The 18,769-nt window shown below is 52.3% G+C and overlaps 1 protein-coding gene across 14 annotated transcripts in view; it reads left to right on the forward strand.

Annotated features, from left to right (window-relative positions):
* KLC1 (kinesin light chain 1) overlaps nucleotides 1-18,769 on the forward strand; it is a 66,264-nt gene that overhangs the window by 44,584 nt on the left and 2,911 nt on the right. For 2 of the 14 annotated variants that reach the window (XM_061395492.1, XM_061395491.1), the window contains 4 exons: nucleotides 312-420; nucleotides 5,965-6,126; nucleotides 12,420-12,550; nucleotides 16,018-16,356. In XM_061395492.1, coding sequence (XP_061251476.1) covers nucleotides 312-420; nucleotides 5,965-6,126; nucleotides 12,420-12,550; nucleotides 16,018-16,108 — 493 coding nt within the window. In that variant the 3' untranslated portion in view covers nucleotides 16,109-16,356. Of the gene's footprint in view, nucleotides 1-311; nucleotides 421-788; nucleotides 5,909-5,964; nucleotides 6,127-10,343; nucleotides 10,395-11,044; nucleotides 11,744-12,419; nucleotides 12,551-16,017; nucleotides 16,357-18,769 lie in introns of those variants that run through there. The other 12 variants (XM_061395493.1, XM_061395486.1, XM_061395487.1 and 9 more) reach the window with 11 other exon arrangements.

Genomic DNA, 18,769 nt, shown 5'->3' on the forward strand with positions numbered 1-18,769 from the left:
AGTCAGCTCTGCTTCCGGGGGAAGCTGATGGCCACCAGACACACCCAGCACAGACCTTCCTGCTGAGACGCCCAGTAGGCTGTGTGAGCGGAGACAGCACAGGGGTTTGTCCCACCAGCTGCAGGGCTCAGTGCCGTAGGCAGGGGGTGCATGAGCTAGAAGAGCCTTTTAGGATTTTACAGCTAAAAAGTACTGTAGAAATTAAACTGTAGCAGACTTAAGTATGTTTGTCCTTTGGATTAGGTGCTGTTGAAGGTGACTGCTCTGTAACTTACATTGAGTCGGTTTGTGAATTATATGCTTTCTTACAGTCCAACTGTCACAACTACTTTAAAAAACCTTGGGGCGCTTTACAGACGTCAAGGCAAATTTGAAGCTGCAGAAACACTGGAAGAAGCAGCCATGAGGTCTCGTAAACAGGTCAGTCAGCGGCCTTCTGCTTGTGGGTTTGAGTTTGATTCTGTTTCATGAGACTTGTTGAAACACTGATTTAGAGAGAGAAAACATTTACTGATTTAGTTTGTACAAATAAAATCGGGTTGCTCAAATGCCGTGAATATGACACCACAGGCACAGGCTGCAGAAGCAGAAGTCAGTCAGAACCCCCAGAGTCAGAAACGCCTGTGCCTTCGGGGATGCTGTCAAGAAAACAGAAGGGCACCCACAGAGTGGGCGGACAGGTTTGCAGACCACATCTCTGACGCCCTCTAACATCCAGAACGTATAAGAAGAAAAGGAGCAGCTCATGAAAAAATGAACACAGGCCCTAAATCGACGTTTCTCTGAAGGTGCTGCACAACTGCCAGCAGCTCGTGGAAGGACGCCGCAGGCGGTTAGTCACCCGGGGACGCAAGTGCACGCTCGGCGAGGCGCCGCTGCACGCCCTCTGGGCTGGCTGGAAGGAGAAACACAGCAGAAATAGCAAGTGTTGAGGAGGAGGCTGTGCACGGCTGGTGGCGGCGTGGACGGCCCAGCTGCCGGAGAGGGCAGTTGGGAGGGTGTTTCAGGAGCGAGGCCTGGAGCTCCTGCCTAGCCCTGCGCGCCCGCTGCTGGCGCCTGCCTGAGAGAGGGCAGCCAGGTGCTGGGCAGATGCCGCTGGTCCCCTTCCTCCACGCCGGGTTCTATGCAGCTGCTCTGAGCCCTTGTCCCCAGGAGGCACAGTCGGGTTCCTGCGAGTCTGGTCACACTCAGTCATCAGATCAGCACACAGCCTGTCCCCGCTGGGCTTCTGTTCAGACACCCTCTTTAGTGTATGTTGTTGACTCATTAATGCTGACGTCATGGCCAGCAGCACTGACTCCCGCCCGATGGGAGCTCAGTGTCTCCATGAGGCACGTCCAGAGGACACTTGAGCACCACTCAAGGGTCCACCGACCAAAATGCAGATGACACGGTTCTGAGTAAGTGAGAGTGGGGGCAGGACCGTTTGCAGTATGAGATGAAGCCCGAACGCAGTGTTGCTTTGGTCCGTCTGAGTGCAGATGTGCGTGTCAACTGACTTGAGTTTTCCTCCACCCCGTGTGTGTCAGTGAATCCCCACGCAAGCACTGAGAGTGTTGATTTGGGATGAGTTTTCCCCCACCCCGTGTGTGTCAGTGAATCCCCACGCAAGCACTGAGAGTGTTGATTTGGGATGAGTTTTCCCCCACCCCGTGTGTGTCTGTGAATCCCCACGCAGGCACTGAGAGTGTGGATTTGGGGTGACAGATCCACTTTGGCCAGCAGGTGAATTGGCAGGTATGGGCCCCGTGAGTGATGAGGAAATGTGTCCATGGCAGTGTTGGTTTCAGTAGGTTGAACGTCCAGACAGCTGCGCGTTCGTCGATAGGTGAGTGGATACACCATGTGGTCCATCCATGCGATGGAATGTTATCTGGAAATGAAAAGGACTGCTGAAGCGCTTTGCTTCACCATCTGAGGTGTGTTAGTTAGGCTGAAACACGGTTTGTTAAAGCACATACAAGCGCTGCTTTTGTGCCCTTTAATTACCAGTTTTCAGAGTTAAGAGGTTAATACGTTACTATATATGTGTACGTGTATAAAGATGGCAGGTTTTGTTTTCTGTTTTTAGGACTGGAGGGGCTGATGTGGTTTTTTTCCCCAGAATGGTGTATGTGTAGGCTATCATGCAGTTGTTGGTTTATGGCGACTTTTGGGCTGGGGTGAAAGTTACCCGTCGAGATTCTGTGCAGAGGGATTAGAGGAGGCCCAGCAGAGGGCCTGTCCATGGTCTTCTCCCTGCCTGTGCCCCTGCAGGCGCCCCTTCCTGTCGCCCTCCCTGGGTCTCCGACTGAGGGGCTACTGTTCCGGGGAGGGGGACTCTGAGCACGCGTCCTGGGTGTGTGCAGCGTGGGGTCCTGGCTCTCGGCCTGTGACGCCCCGCATCGTTGGGCCTTGCTGTGAACCAGCACTGCACAGTGTTACCAGCCAGCAGCGTCTCGAGCCCAGAGCTGAGCTGCAGACATTTGAGAAGGGGCTGCCAGTGCTTTGCTGAGGACGGCCTCTCCTGACAGAGGGCCAGGTCCGCTTCACTGTGGCAGAGACAGCAGCCTGCGTCCTGTCTGGGGTTGTGCCCCTCGAGGAGGAAACTGTGAGGGTCATCGAAGGGACTGTGTTTGCGTGCCGTCTGGGTGGAGGTCCATCCAGAGCGTCAGGCGGGCTGTGCCTGGTCATCGGGTGGCTCTGGAGTGCACGTGGGACCCTCGCTGCCCGGCGCTGGCGCGGGAGCTGCACTCAGGTGTGCGTGGGTGACCCCGAGGGTGAGGCGCCTGGCCTCTGCTTCCCGTCTCTCTCAGCAGCAGCAGAGTTTGCCCTGAAAATGCCTTTCATAAGCCAGGGGCTAATTGTACTGAGAACAGTGTAACCTGTGAGTCTTCACCGTGTACTTATTTTGGAGGTGCGGAACACCAAGCACTTGGTGTTAAAGTGTTAGAACCTGGGCATTTCCCCAGCGTCTCTGATGAAACTTCCCAGACATTGTCCCGTGTGCTCGCCAGCTAGACTGAGTTGTGAGCGTCTCCCATGCGTCCTCAGTCCTTCTGCTCGGAGGCCTTCCACAGTTGTGTACCTCACTGCACTCCTTCTGAATACCTCAGCACGCACCTCATCACCTGAAGCTCAGTATTCATTCATAGTGTTTTAAAATTTGAGGTAAAAATCTATATATGGTGAAATGTGCAAGTCTGCATGTTAAGAATCACTGTTCTCACTTACCCTCCAACGTTTAAGAGCTTTTTTCCCCTGCTATATGTTTAGTTATCTCAGAAATCCACAATAGACACTCAAAACTAGAGTCAGAAGGTCAGAGTCCCAGGATGTGTGGAGGACAGAGAAGGCCGGTGCAGCAATTCAGCAAGAGGAAGATCGCCTTCCCCCACACAGGTCTCTGAGGCTGGTGACCGTCTTCCCAGTGAACACACAGACAAAACCCATGGCACAGTGCTGGTAGGAGGAGGGGAGGTTGACAGAGACCAAGCCCTGAGCATTTGGAGTGGGGGCACTGACTCCAAGACCCTAGACCACCAGAGAACTAACCCTGGGGAGGATCAGGTAGTGAGACTCACACAAAGGAGAGGCCACTTGAACGCGTGACCTGGCATCGCCCGTCCACCAGTAGCGCCCTGTGCAGGACGCCTCATCTAAACAGCAGACAGGATTACCACGCCACTCGGCCTTGCCCAGCAGAGGAAAAACAAACAAACAACTCAGCACAAATCTCACCCTGTACGAAGCTTACACAAACCACGGGACCCACCATAGGAGGGCAGAAACAAAAGGGAAGAAAGAGTTCAGCCTTGAAGCCTGGGAAAAGGAGACCTCAAACACAGTGAGTTAAAAAAAAGTATGTAAAGGCAGAGGAGTACGACACGAAGGAACAAACTGGAGACACAGAGATCCAAATAAATGAAGAGGAAACAAGCAGGCTCCCTGAGAAAGAATTCAGAATAATGATAGTAAAGATGATCAAAAACCTTGAAGACAAAATGGAGGAAAATGCGAGAATCAGTTAACAAAGACCTCCAAGAATTAAAGAATAAATACACAGAGACAGACCACACAATTACTGAAATTAAAAATATTCTAGAAGGAATCAATAGTAGAATATCTGAAGCAGAAGAACAAATGAGTGAGCTGAAAGATAAAACGGTGGAAATAACTTCTGAAGAGCAGAATAAAGTAAAAAGAGTGAGAAGAACTGAGGATAGTTTCAGAGACCTCTGGGACAATATCAGAGCCACTAACATTTGAATTATAGGGGTCCCAGAAGAAGACGAGGAAAAAAAGGGTACAAGAAAATTTTTAAAAGAGATTATAGTTGAAAATTTCCCCAGCATGGAAAAGGAAATAATCAATCAAGTCGTAAGAGGTGCAGAGAGTCCCATGTAGGATAAACCCAAGGAGAAACATACTAAGACACATACTAATCAAACTAACAAAGACTAAATTAAAAAAAAAAAAAACTGCAAGGGAAAAGCACCAAGTAACACATAAGGAAAACCCCACACATTTAACAGCTGATCTTTCAGCAGAAACTGTAGGCCAGAAGGGAATGGCAGGGTATATTTAACATACTGAAAGGGGAATATCTACAACCAAAATTACTGTACCTGGCAAGGATCTCATTCAAGATTGATGGAGAAATAAAAAGCTTTTCAGACGAGCAAAAGTTAAGAGAATTTAGTACCACCAAACCAGTTTTACAATAAATGTTAAAGGGACTTATACAGTCAAGAAATATAAGAGAAGAAAAAGATCTACAAAATCAACCGCAAACAATTAAGAAAATGGCAATAGGAATATATATATCAATAATTACTATAAATGTAAATTGATTAAATGCTCCAACCAAAAGACACAAAATGGCTGAATGGTTACAGAAACAAGACTCATATATACGCTGTCGACAAGAAACCCATTCTAGACCTTAGGACACATATAGACTGAAAGTGAGAGGCTGGAAAAATGCACTCCATGCAAATGGGAAGCAAAGGAAGGCTGGAGTAGCAATCCTCGTATCAGACAAAGTGGCCTTAAAATAAAGAAGATGACAAGAGATAAGGAAGGATACTACGTAATGATCAAGGGATCCATCCAAGAGGAAGACGTAGCAGTTGTAAGTATCTGTGCGCCAACATGGGTGCTCCGTGCATAAGCCAGACACTGACAGACAGACAAGGAGAAGCGACAGCAGCACAGTGATGGTAGGGGACTCCAACAGCCCACTCACACCAGTGGGCAGGTCACCCAAACCAAATTAATACGGAAACGGATCTTAAATGATACATGAGGTGAGATGGGTCTCATTGATACCTTTTGGACATTCCATCCAAATGCAGAAGAATATACCTTCTTCTCACATCCTCATGGAACATTCTCCAGGATAGACCACATCTTGGGTCACAAATTGAACCTCAGTAAATTAAAGAAAATTGTCATAGAAAGGAATGCATTTGAGTCGGTTTTAATGATGTGGATGAACCTAGAACCTATTATACAGAGTGAAGTAAGCAGAAAGAGAAAGATAAATACTGTATTCTAACTCATATACATGGAATCTAGAAAAATGGTACTGAAGAATTTATTTACAGGGCAGCAGTGGAGAAACAGAAAATAGACTTAGGAACCTGGGGAGAGGGGAGGAAGAGGGTGAGAGGCATGGAGCCAGTAACAGGGAAACTTACATCACCGTGTGTAAAATAGAGGCCTCGTGTAAAATAGCCTCGGGAGTCTGCTCTGTGGCTCGGGAAACTCAAACAGGGCTCTGAATCAACCTAGGGAGGTGGGATGGGGCGGGAGACTGGAGGGGAGGTATGTATACCTTTGGCTGATGCACGTTGAGGTTGACAGAAAACGAATTCTGTAAAGCAGTTATCCTTCAATAAAAAATTTTAAAAAGAGAAAGAAACCCGTAGTAAAACTTCACCGCTAATGGATCAAACCCTTGTCCCCCTGCCTGGCTCGCAGGGTCTTGACAATGTTCACAAACAGAGAGTAGCCGAAGTGCTGAATGACCCTGAGAACACGGAGAAGCGGCGGAGCCGGGAGAGCCTGAGCGTGGACGTGGTCAAGTACGAGAGCGGCCCTGACGGAGGGGAGGAAGTGAGTATGAGCGTAGAGTGGAACGGGGTAAGTACAGTGCACAGCGCGCCCGCCCAGCCCTGCCCGGAGGCCGCGGCCCGGCGCCCCGGCGCACCTGAGGGCAGCCTCCTTTCCTCAAACTAAGTACAAATTAAGCCTTTTGTAAGTTCCAATCTTCTGCTAATACTGCAATCTGTTACTTGTTTGAAGAGATTGTCTTCTCTTTAGGAATCGGTGAGAGCGGTTGGCTTTCTTCTGAGCACGTAATGCTGATTGAGTGTCCTGGTTGCTTAAAGCATACTCCATCATCTGGTTTGGTTTTAATGTTAGGGTTAGTGTGGCAGAGAACTAACTCGCTTTTTTAACTTAACCCATTTTCATTGCTAACTTCAGTGCTCCTAATTTCACTGACGAGGCTGCCGTAGATTTTGTTAGAATTAATCAATCCTTCAAAGGAAGATGATGATCCAAGTAGAACTTGTCTGTAGAAGAGAACAGGACAGGGCCTCCCACAGGGCGCTGGTGGTGAAGAAGCCACCTGTCTCTGCAGGAGACGTAAGACATGCAGGTTCCGTCCCTGGGTTGGAAGATCCCCTGGAGGAGGGCCTGCCAGGGGCCTTTGGGTTGCAAGCTTGTGCCTGCATCGGATACTTGTCACCTCCCTGGCAGACTCTGCCTCTGTGGAGCGTCTTCCCATTGCTGTTCTCCAGGGTTGCCAGAGAGCACGCGGCCTTCTGCACGTTTCCCAGTGAGCTGTTGAAACACATTGAGCTGGTGTCTTTGAAATTTCACTTTTATGGGAGAGGGTTGAATGCAAGTTTACTTTTAATATAGTCAGGTGTACTGTTCATTTTTGTTTTTGGAAGTCATATAATGCAGTTTGATGCGGGTTTCCCAGGTTGCTCAGTGGTAAGAATCTACCTGCAATGCGGGAGACCTGGGTTCTATTCCTGGGTCGAGAAGAGTCCCTGGAGAAGGGAATGGCAACCCACTCCAGTATTAGTATTCTTGCTTGGCGAATTCCATGGACAGAGGAGCCTGGTGGGCTGTAGTCCATGGAGTTGCAAAGAGTTGGACTAAATAACAATAATAAAAAATACAATCTGACTAGTTATAACTGCAGATGTTTTGCCAAATAGTTGAGGGTCTTTCTTACAGTCTCCTTTTGAATCTATTCTTCGGGATTTTCTCTGGCTGTAGCAGTTGGGCAAGGGTCAGCATTCTAGGTTGACGTTTTACACAGAACATTACTGGCCAGACTTTCAGGGAGAGTGCCTTTTACTGTCTTTATCTGGCAGCTTCCTGGCTTTGGTTCTTCCTATGCCAAGACAACCAATCAGCATGTGCTTTGACCACGCGCCCGTTGGGCAGTTGTCCGGGGCGAGCCGGCGGCGGCGCAGCCCTGCGGGTGTCCACGTCCAGCCCGCACTGTGTACTGTGCTCTCCCCGTGGCCGTGCTGGCTGTTGTCCGCGTGCTTTGTGTAGAGGGCCCGCCCTCCGCTAGTCCTCAGAAGCCAGGGGCAGGGTTTGATCCTTCAGAGTGAAGTTCTGGGGGGAGCTTTCTCTTGAGACAGTATTTCTAGGTCAATGTTTGAGTGACATCATGGGATAATAAAACCATTGACACTTCAGGGCTCTCTTAGAGTCTTCAAGACTGAGAGCCGGGGTGAGGAGAGCTGCTCTCATCCCTGTGGAGGGGGAGCCGTGGAGCCGTGGGTGCAGAGGCTGGAGGCTCCCACCTCCCCCAGTGCCTGCCTGCTCCCGCTTTGGTCTCCTGTTGCCTCTCGCTGGGACAGGCTGTCACTCAGGACGTGCGCACGGCGGGCAATGGCTACCTGTTTACTTAACTCCTGGACACCAGCAGCTCTGTGTCTTTGACAAAATCCATTCCAAGGCACTTGGCGTGGCAGTGGGTTCATTGGCTGAAAAGAATCTAGGTTTTCGGTCATCCATTGCAGGACCTGAAATCACCTTGGGCAGCATAAGGACCACCTCCCCCCGAATGGGGTCTTCTGTGAAGCAGCGAGTAAGCAGAGAGCCCCTGGGGTTCACCGGGGAGGGACAGCGAGAGCCCGCTGAGACCACCCCACTCCCGCGGGCCTTGCTCTCAGACTGGCTTCCCCTGGAAGCGCTGAGGTTCGGGGACCATGCTGCTTTCCCAGCAGTTAACTTGTTCTGTTTTCACTGCATATGTTTTAAGAAGAGGCAGGAAAGCCTTACACACCCTTAGATGTTCTTTAAATTCAGCTTTGCTGAATCAGAGGAGCCTGTTGTAAGCGCCCCTGGGTGTGGGCTCACACACGCTATCCCCACCTTCCCTGCCCAGGTGTGACGTTAAGTCCCTGACGCCATCTTGGCGTGAGTGCAGGCTTCCCTGGGGCTCCAAGGCAAACAGATGAAGAATTGTTGCTGTTTGCAGCCACTTTCCTGTGGGCATTAAGATTTTCTTAGTGTTATGCAGTCAGGATAAAAGAAATAAATTGAGAGTTGAGGCAGGCGCTTAGGCTGGACCTGTCTGTAACTTAACATTTCAGATCACAGGTTCTGCGAGCCTGCCGCCCTGTTCTTCACTATCATAAGGACTTGGTACACACTCACAAGGAGAAAATGCTATTTAGGTTTTATTTTATATTGGGGTTCTATGTTAGATTTTAATTTTTTAAAAAAGGATTTCATGGGTAAAAGAATTTGTCCCCTGATAAATAAAGTAATGTGAGCCAAGTGGACAAAAACACAAAAGGGTTTCAGTGCTCCTTAAAAAGTTTGGAAGGTGGAGGGAAAGCGCTGAGTAGCCCTCACTTGGGCTTTCACAGGACCCCAGGCCCAGGCCTTCTCAGCACTCAGAAATAACCCTGACCATGAAGGGCAGTCGGAGACGACAGGTGGGTTATGATCACGACCCTGGCAGATGCTGCACGGCTGGGTCAGCACCCAGCTGAATCATATGCTGTTAAAACACGAGAGCAGTAAGCCTGCTGGGCGTATTCTAATAATTCAGGTGAAGTTTCAGAATCAGATTCTCAACATGGTAGATAATTTGTTTAGAGAGGTACAGTTCTGTTCTTTTTTACTGTACCATGAAGACCGTAATTGAAGTACCTGAAAGTGTAACTCCATCAAGCGTTGTTTTTAGGTAGACTCTTCAGGTCTGACAGTCACTTTCAGGATAAGTCTCCATGGTCCTGCCTCTGAAGACAGACGCTGTGTGCACAGTAGCCCTTTCTGGGTGACACTGGCCTCGTGGGTCTCTGCGGACCACGTGTGTCAGTCCTGGACCTGGGTCCCCGCGGCCCGTGCGGAGCCGCAGGGCTGCTCTGTGACGAAGGAGTTGGATTGGCAGTGGTCCCCCCAGGCTTCCAGGAGATGCCGCACGCCTGCTGTTCTGGGTGGAGCATCAGCCTGGAGCGCCGGGGTCCTTGTGAAGGAGCCCCGCTTCTCGTCAGCATTCTTGTCAGGCTGCCCCCCATGTTAATGATTCTGAAAGCTTCTCACCCAGTAAGCTCTTCCCAGGATTACTGGGAATGACATATAGTGTTAATTACAAAGAGTTTAATATTTATTTTCAAAAAAATGACATTAGGAAGACAACGAGAACATAGCAAAGGAAAAGAATTTAAAAGTACCAGTCCCCTGAGTCCGAGGCCAGTGCGCACTGCCGTGCAGCCCTGCACCCCTCCCTTGCGCTCTCAGTGTCTGTTCGGAAGCCCGCCCTTTGATGCAGGGATTCTTCCGCGGCAGGATAGAGGTCTAGACTGTTTTCCAAGTTGAATGCAGGGCCACTTCCCACCCCTGAAGTGTGTGCTGAGTAGAAACGCACCCAGTCTGGGTGGGTTGGTGCTGTCCTGATGCTTCTCTGAGGGGAGGGTCCCAGGGGGTGGTCCCAGGGGCTGAGAGCAAGGAGGGCGGCACCGGTCCCCAGGTCTGCTCCACCCCCCGCCCCGCCCCGCCCCGCCCCGCCCTGCCTGCCCTGTGGGGGGCGGGGAGAGAGTGCATGTGTGCGTGTGTGGGAGAGAGAATTCTGGAACCCGAGTGAAGTGGCTCTCCCGTACTCTGAGTGTCTAGGACAGGAATATTATAAATGACACTCTATAGTGTAGCACTGAATTTTGAAGTGAACGGAACTTGAACGGAAGTTAAACTGTTTTCAGAGTTATATTAACATTTTAATAACGTTCTTTTTCTGAAGAGCAGCAGGAACTTGTGTTTTCTTGTCCTCCCAGCACAGATGGGGAGTTGGTAACAAGTTTTATTTTTCCATTTTAAAGATGAGAAAGACGAAGCTCGGGCTGGTTAAATGACTTGCTCAGCATCGCATGGTGAGTCAGCGCGGGTGGGCGGGGCGCAGGTCCCTGCGGGCGGGCTCCCCGCCAGCCAGGACCAGGATGCTCGCTGCCGCAGAGATCCGCTTCCATAGTTACTTTTACTTTGGATTATCAACTGCATGTTTAAAATGTGCTATAAACTTTGAAAGCCAGTGTTTCTTAAAATGTCTGAAATATCAGTGTATTTTAGAGGAAGTCCTGTCTGAGTTCAGGGGTCCCTGTGTAGCTCAGGGCTGCAGGATCTCTGGGTCAAGGCTGGCATGAGTGCACTCCTCGCCCACCGTGGGGTCTTCCTGTGGCCACTGTGCTTTTCGTTTCGGAATCTCCTTATGCACAGTAATTCCAAAGACATTTCACGGTTGTGTATTGAGATTTCTGCCACGGTGCCAGTCCATGTTCTAAACTGTTGGATTTTATTCTGACAACGATTCGGCGTGATGAGTAGATGAAGTAAAGGTGGCGTACAGAAGGCCCAGGGCCTGTTTTATCTGGGGCTGGCGGGAGCAGGCAGCAGGCAATCCCAAAGACCCAAGCGGCTGAAACGCTGCCACGGAGCTGTGACCTAGAAATACTGTGGGCCGGGCGGCGCTGCGAGGGCGCCCTCCGCCCGCTCACCGGGCTCTCTCTCCGTTTCTGTCTGACAGGCCTAGCTGCCCTGTGCGACACCCGCTGTCTCCTGCATGACGGGCTCCTCCTCTCTCTCCAGTGCTGACCGCTGTCTAGCATCCCTAGGATTCTCTCTCTGACTGGCCACTCCTTCTGGTGCTGCTGTCCTGTCGGGGGTTCCTTATCTCTGTATACATGTAGCTTTGCCAGATATGTACTTAGTAATACAGACTGTATTAATACACCGTCTGCTGTGTGATACACGAGTTAGACGACCAAGCGCTACTTGCCGTCGTCCCCTTTGTGAGAGGTAGTTGGTAGTCCCCCATGTCCCTGCCGTGGCATGACGGTGCCCGTGACCCTCCTAGGCTCTCAGAGTAGGGCATGTGCTCTCCAGGGCGCCCGGCGGTCCTGGCGGGACCACCCTGGGCCCTGGGCGCTCCCCGTTGGATCGTGCTCAAGTAGAATCTGCTGTGTAGTCTCTGTGTGGAATTTTGGCAATTCTGCTTTTCTCTACTAATCTTTAAGTGTTCAGTGATTTGTGTATTTGTGTCTTTCTAACTTCTAATAAACTCACTCCAACTGACCTGTGTCTTGGTGTCTGTCTGCCTCATAGAACTTCTCACGCTTTCCATGGAATGCGGCCTTGCCGGAGCTTCTAGAGGGGGAGGGATGGGTCTCCTGTTCATCTAACCAGGTGGCTCCTTCTAAGAATAAAAGTTGCTCTGTACACGTTTTCCTCTTGAGTATTTGATTTTCATGCCCAGATTCTGCCGCGTGTTTCAGTTATTAATGTCTGAATCGAGAATGGGGAAGCTGGGTGCACTTTCTTGTTTCCTGCGAAAGTCTAAGGGTTTTTACTTATTGTATAGAATGAATGTTTTGTTTACTTTTCCCACCACTTTTATAATCAGCATGTAATAAAACAGTCCTCTAAACCCGAGTGAAGCAGCAGTGTGTCTGTCGCCGCAGGCAGAGCTGTCGAAAGGCCGCTGCCTGCGTCAGACCAGCTGCCCCGGGTCCTGCACCGTGAGTGGACCAGGGCCTCCATGTCACTAAACCTGGGGTTTGATTTTGGTGATACTTCTGGAAGCTGCCTTAATTTCCTTGAGACTTTCTGTGTATCTTTTCTTTTAAAACAGTAATGTAATTAATTTTTCTTTTGGGGATTTTATTATTTTTGTTTGAATAAGCTTTTTCATGTTCAAAGGTTTTCATTTTCTTTTGGTTACCTTTAATGAAATTTAAAATGGGAAGACTTTGAAGTTTATTTGAAGCGTATTTACATACATGGTAAATTGGTAATTTCCGTAGGGATCATAAGCAGCAAGTCACAGGCCGGCAGGTCAGCCTGATGTGGATTCCTGGGAGGAGAGCCCCTTGCAGTTTCACATTTGTTCACGTCTCTTTCAGGATGGCACTGGATCTTTAAAACGCAGTGGCTCCTTTAGCAAACTCCGGGCTTCAATTAGACGCAGCAGTGAGAAGCTGGTTAGGAAGCTGAAGGGAGGAAGTGCCCGAGACAGTGAGCCGAGGAACCCCGGGTAACTATCTCCAGCCCCGCCCCGCCCCCCGCGCCCTCCTCCCCCGCCGGCTCGCGCGCACCCACACTCCAGCCGCGCCCCACGTGGTGGCCATGCAGGGTTCAGTAGTCGCAGTCTAATTATTTGCCCGGACAGGTTGAGAAATAATTGTGAAATTTCCTGTTTAGAGGCTAAAAGAGCTGAAGGCTTTAAAAGAAATTTATGAAATTCTTTAGTTTTGTTACATGTTCAAAGAAAGCCTTAGCAGTGAAAAATAAGAATTTAATATTAAAATACTGAGCATACTAACTTCTTTTCTCTTATCATGCACTATTCATTTTTAAGCTAGTTTTAATCTTTTGAAATCAACTGCCAGCTATGAGTATATTAAATCCCATCATACAGGTATTACTGTAGGAAGAAAATGGTTTGACAAGACTTTTTGTTAAAATGAATTTCTTTTGGAGATTTAAAAAACCTTAGCTTTTGCCATGTGTTTAGAAAAGGGTCTCAGTGATGAATCTTTTAGGGTCTTTTGAACAAAAGCTTTTGTCAGAGGAACTTGGTTCTAAGATACTCCTTGTCTTCTATGAGGATCATCAGGGAAGGGCTCTTTGTCCTCCTCTCGTGAGTGTTGACAGGTTGCCTGGTTTCTGGGTTACTTTTGTGGGGATGGCTTCCTCCTCCTGGATGCGTTTCTTCCAGAAGCACTGGGCTGTGCTGTTAGCTGGTCCGTGAAGCTCAGCCTCCCCAACACGGTACCTACTTTTTAAACGTTGATTCTTAGTATTACTCAGTTTTAAAGCATTTCATGCTGAGTGCTGTAGTAATTCTGACCCGTTACTCCTTTGGGTGATGTGTGAGAATGTAAAGCTGGGTCCCTTTGCTATCGGGCATGTCCCGTCTTGCTCCTCTGTCCTCGGGGAGGGTCCGGGTCCCGAGACCCCTGGTGTCCCCCAGCCCCGCCCCTGGGCCCGAGCTGCACTGGTGGGGAGGGGGCCCGCCTCAGCTCTGCGCTCCCCCCCGCAGTTTGGCTGGTGGGGGACGTGCTTCCCAGTGGCTTTGGAGGCCAGAGGGACGGTTGGATTTCTGTATGCTGCCATCGCCCTGCTTCTCAGAAGTGTCTGCAGCTGCGTCTGCACAGGGAGTCGTGTGAGCCCCTCCGCCGTCCACTGTGAAGCCGCTGCAGGGTTTGGACGCCGGGGTGGTGCCGATGCTGGTCCTGCCTGGAGAAGACAAGTGCGGTTAGGGAAGGAGGTCCTGAGGGGCCCCCGTTGGACTTCCAGAGCTACCACGGCGGGGTGCTGCCTGCCCCTCTGATGTTTGGAAGATTGAACCTCTTGTTCCCAAGCTGGGAGGGCTGAGCCACTTGCTGGGCACCTGCCGAGTTTCCGCTCCTTCCGCAGCCGGTTCTGAGGTGTGCAGGGACCACACAGCACGCATTCGGTGTCTACAGGCCGCCCCCAGGGTGGTCACATGTTGGCGGGCCTGAGGGTCTGGGCGTCTTACGGCCTGTCTGCAGTGCAGAGCCCAGTCCCAAGTCCCGGGCTATGGCGGAGCTCATGGTTTGTATCTGGTGCGGCTTGTTCCTGGCGCTTAGGGCCAAACAAACCCGAGCTGAGGCCTGATGAGGATGAAGCCCACGTCGGGACAGACTGACAGTGTTCATACATAGTATACTTGGGGTGGCATCTTACGGAACTTTTTGAAAAGTAAGTAATTTAGAAGGTTTAGTCCATCAAATGCATAAGACAAAGTAATCTTTCCAGATAAAAGTAACACTCTTAGTTCACTGGGCAGGTGGCTCTCCAATCCGAGGGGGCCTCAGAGTCTCCTGGGCCGGGGCCCGTCCCTGCATTTCTGATGGGCGGGGGGCACACGAGGGGGTCTTGCCCTTCCAGCAGTTTCCTGGGTCGTGCCAGTGCTGCTGGTTGGGCCACATTTGACAGGCACCGAGCTGGGGGTTGTGGGAGCGGGTCTGTGGCCTGCGGTGGGCACAGTCCAGGAGCCCCTGAACGCCTGGCAGTGCTGACCCTGAGGGTTTAAGTCAGGGTGAGGATGCGATTCAGAGGAGGTATTGACAGGCATCAAGTTACTCTTTCATCTCATCTTGTAAAGAGAAGTTTGAGCACAAAGGTGGTGTATCTTTCTTAGAAAACGTTAGCTGGCCAGTTACATCGGAGAATCGTGAAGCATGCCCAGATGTCCGTGCTTTGCTCCTGAGAGGTTCTGGACAGAGGAAAAGCCATGCAGGACTCCGGGTTCTTGGGGATGTTTCTGTCCTGTCCTGGGGGGAGTTTGGGGAGCGAATTTTATTTGGGGATAAGTCAGTTAAGGCTTTGTTTTTGGTGCGGTTTGTTTGGTGAGACCCAGGATGTGCCTGCTGTGTGCCTGGCACTCTGCCTGCGGCACTGGTGGCCACTCGGCCAGTTTCTGGGCCTCTGGTGCCTGCCTGCACGGGTGTGCGTGTGCATGTCTGGTTGCACTCAGCCTTCACGCCTGTGCTTCAGCCTCACGGCCATGTGCTCAGCACAGCGGTCACTGTTGACGTCAACAGCTCAGAAGCAGAATCACTGATCCTGTCAAAACACTTACAAGTCACCCTTCCTGTTGGTCCTTCTAGCTTTTAAAGCTAGGGTGACTTCTGCTTGAGGTCATCATAGCGGCAGTAAGCAATGCAGTATTTAACTATCCATAATTTTAGATGGTAGGTGATTTGCAGCATATATTAAGTATTTTAAAGGTGTCAAATCGAAGATAAAAGTAAATATATGTACAAAGCTCTATGTTTTGTGTAAATCCAAACCCATGAAATTTGTTTGAAATTTTTGTTTCTAGGCAGAGAAACCCTAGCCTCAGAGTTTTACTAATAAAAGGTTACTTGTTTTTCCTTAGATTTAATATGGAAAAATCTCTGAGGTGCGTAGTACGTTCAGGCATGTGATCTCCGCAGTGAGCTCCGCGGGGCCCGCTTTGGCACAGTCGCTCAGGGCCCCGTTTGTGGGCCCGCGGGTGGCCCTGGCCAGGCCTCTCGGCTCCCGGAGGAGCTGGGCTTCAGAAAGGGAGGCTCTGAGGATGTTGAGGTTTAACCGAGACAGGCTTTTTGCCGAGGAAGACGCAGAGAAACTGCAGTTTTTATCTAACGGGTGCGGAATACCGAATATCTGAGGCATCCATGTTGGGACCTGGGCGAGCTGCAGACCTGCCCAGGTCAGGGACGGCCCAGGCCCCTCGGTGACAGGCCTGGAGGGGCGGGGCCCAGGCCCCCACGGTGACAGGCCTGCCTAGGTCAGGGACGGCCCGGGCCCCGCGGTGGCAGGCCTGCCCAGGTCAGGGACGGCCCGGGCCCCGCGGTGGCAGGCCTGCCCAGGTCAGGGACGGCCCGGCCCCGCGGCGGCAGGCCTGGAGGGGCGGCTTGGCTGCGCTCCCCACTCCTGGTGACTCACGTGCTGACGCTTTGTCCTTGCATGTCCGCCGGGCCGGTACAGCATGAAGCGAGCCAGTTCTCTGAATGTCCTTAACGTGGGTGGCAAGGCGGCCGAAGACCATTTCCAAGCACGGAGCCCCACCCCGCTTTAGCATCCTCCGCCTTCTGGACCGTGCTGGCGGGGCCTTGGCTCCGCACCGCCGCAGTCCCAGCACAGCTGTCAGCGTTTAGCCTTCCCGATCCCAGACAAGTAGACAACACGATGATGTTCTCAGTCGGCATGGACCGAACTATCGAATGGTGGGAGCGCTCGCTTTGGGAACGTTCTTAGCGTATAAATGGTCTTCAAAATGTTGATTGACAATTAAAAGCTAAATGATAAAGTAATGATAAAACTTGACCAGTTGTTGATGTGTATTATTAATTTATGATTTTAGCCTCCAGCAGGGCCGGAGTGTGTAACTAATGTGACGTGGCTAAGCTGCTCAGTGTTCTGAATTACCTGGAACTTCAGTGAGATGAACACAGTCACTCTCACCTGTCCAAGTCCCATGTGAACCGGCCATCTTTCCATTTGAGACTGTTGGCACCCCGTCTCCATCAGACGTGGCCTCTTTGTCTCCGGTGTGGGGCCGGGCCCCTGGCCCTTCTGTGACCTGGGGCGGGCAGCTGTCCCTGGACCAGGCATCCTGGGCACTGCACCCGGCTCCCAGTTGCCTCAGTCCCCCTGGTGACTGTGATGTCCTTAGGCGGTGGAGGGCCAGCTGGTGTGCTGACCCCCGCTCCCCCCAGCACCTGGGGTGACGGTCCACAGGCCTCTGGTCAGGGGTGCTGACCCCCGCTCCCCCAAGCACCTGGGGTGACGGTCCACAGGCCTCTGGTCAGGAGTGCCGACCCCCACTCCCTCTGGTCAGGGCCTGGAGGTTGCGTTCCTGGTGAGGACATGAAGGAAAGCCCCTTTGTTTTCACAAGGTCGGGAGTCGATACAGTCCTCTCGCCTGATTCTTGCTTCTTGCACACGCATGTGTGAGCGGCAGGACTCCTGTGACCTGAGTCGGCGCCAAGACCGTGGAAGCCAGTGTCCATGAGGCGCTGCGGGGAGTGACCTCTCCTCTCTCTCTCGCAGAAACGAAGGCGGCGTCTGGCAGGCTCAAGGGCTCCGAGTGCCAGGCCCCCAGGGGAGGCAGAGCTAAGTTAAGCCCCGAGGCTAACGCGCAGAGACCCTCAGAGCTTGGCCAGGGCCCTCCCCCTTCAGGGGCCGCCTCCTTTCCTGAGTTCTGTTGAGTTCTGCAGCCCTCATGCCCACGAGCTGCCGCAGCCGACAGTGAGACCACTGCCCACCGACTCTGCCTAGCTCTGAAACCTGCTTTCAGCTGTGCTGTATTAAGGCTATTCACAGAGATGGGAACCTTAAACACGTCCTTGGAGAAAGGGAACAGGTGACTGGTGGCTGTGGGCAGGCCGTGCCCCGCTTTGCAGCCCCTTCGCAGCCCGTGCTGCTGCTGGGCCCTGTGCACACTGAGATGCGTGTTTTCCTTTTCAAAGCTCTTCTTTGGAGGGTTAAGTAACACAGGGTAGTTCTGACGGAAGCATTTTCAGATCAGCCCTGAGATTGCTCAGGGGAATCATGACGCGCTAGCTGGTTCGCTGAGGGCGACTCCAGGTGGTGCCCGCTGAGCTCGGGGCACGTGCACGCTGAGGTGGGTCTGGGGGTGGGCGTCCGGGTGCCGACAGATTCCAGGGGTAGTTCATTCTCCTGTTGATGAGGGGGGAGACGTCCCGGCAGAGGCGCGCCAGCCACCTTCCCTCACGAGCTGCTCTGGGTCGGGTGGTGTGCCTCCCGGGGCTCTCTTCAGGGACCGCTGGCTGCATGTGTCCTCCACCCCAGCAGGGAAGGGGGCGGCAGCAGCCCCCTGGGGTCTTCTCATGGCGAGGCGGGGCTTTAAACTTGGGAGTTTCTCTAATCGAGGAACGGGCCACCCCTGCACAGGGCCTGCTTGTGAGTGCCGCTGCGTCCCCGGAGGCTGGGGCTTCTGACCCCTCCCTGCGCTGCAGCCGCTCAGGGGTCGGGGTGTTCTTCCTGAGTGCTCCCTAGAGGTGCTGGAAAGGAGCGGGAGAGCAGGGCCGTGTCCCCTGCCACGTGGGCACTCCGGCCCTTTCGGGTGCCTGTCGCCTCACAGCCCGGCGGGGGCCGCGGCGCCACCCCAGCTCCTGCCTCCACCGCGTCCCCACTTTCTCCCAGAGCCACCCAGGTTGCCTTAGTGACCGCGGTCTCTGGGAAAACAAAGGGCGTTCAGAAAGAGTGAGCCTGGAGCTGAGGACAGAACGCTCCCAGCTGGTGGAGACAGACCTCCTCTGCAGGGCCCTGGGGTGACCCTGGCCTGGCGTGGAGCCCGCTGGCCCCTTTCCTGAGGGTGTGGTGGCCTCTGCAAGGCCGCGTGGAGACAGTGTTTGGGTGAGCGGGCGGGCTGCTAAGAGCTGGCCTGTTCAGTGGGGGGCGCTCTGTTCTGGTCTCTGAGGGAAGCCCGGTATAGTTCTCAGAGGGCAGCGGGGGCCCGCCCGCCTGCCGTCTTTTTCTGGTGAGGGGACCCTTGGGGGCCAGGACGCATTTCTACATTGTTTCTGACAAGTCAGACTCGCCCCAGCCAGAGGACCCAGGCTGTGGAGGATCTGAGCATCCGCAGGAATGTGAGGGCAGGCGTGTGTCAGGGCGAAGGTCGGGGGATCCGGGCCTTCTAGCCTCCTGCCCCTCCCCCGGGGGCTGCAGGGATTCGGCTGGTTATTTTCTGAAACTTAAAAGTATTCCTCTGTCT

The sequence above is a fragment of the Bos javanicus genome, chromosome 21 (assembly GCF_032452875.1).
Source record: "Bos javanicus breed banteng chromosome 21, ARS-OSU_banteng_1.0, whole genome shotgun sequence".
NCBI lineage: Eukaryota > Metazoa > Chordata > Mammalia > Artiodactyla > Bovidae > Bos > Bos javanicus.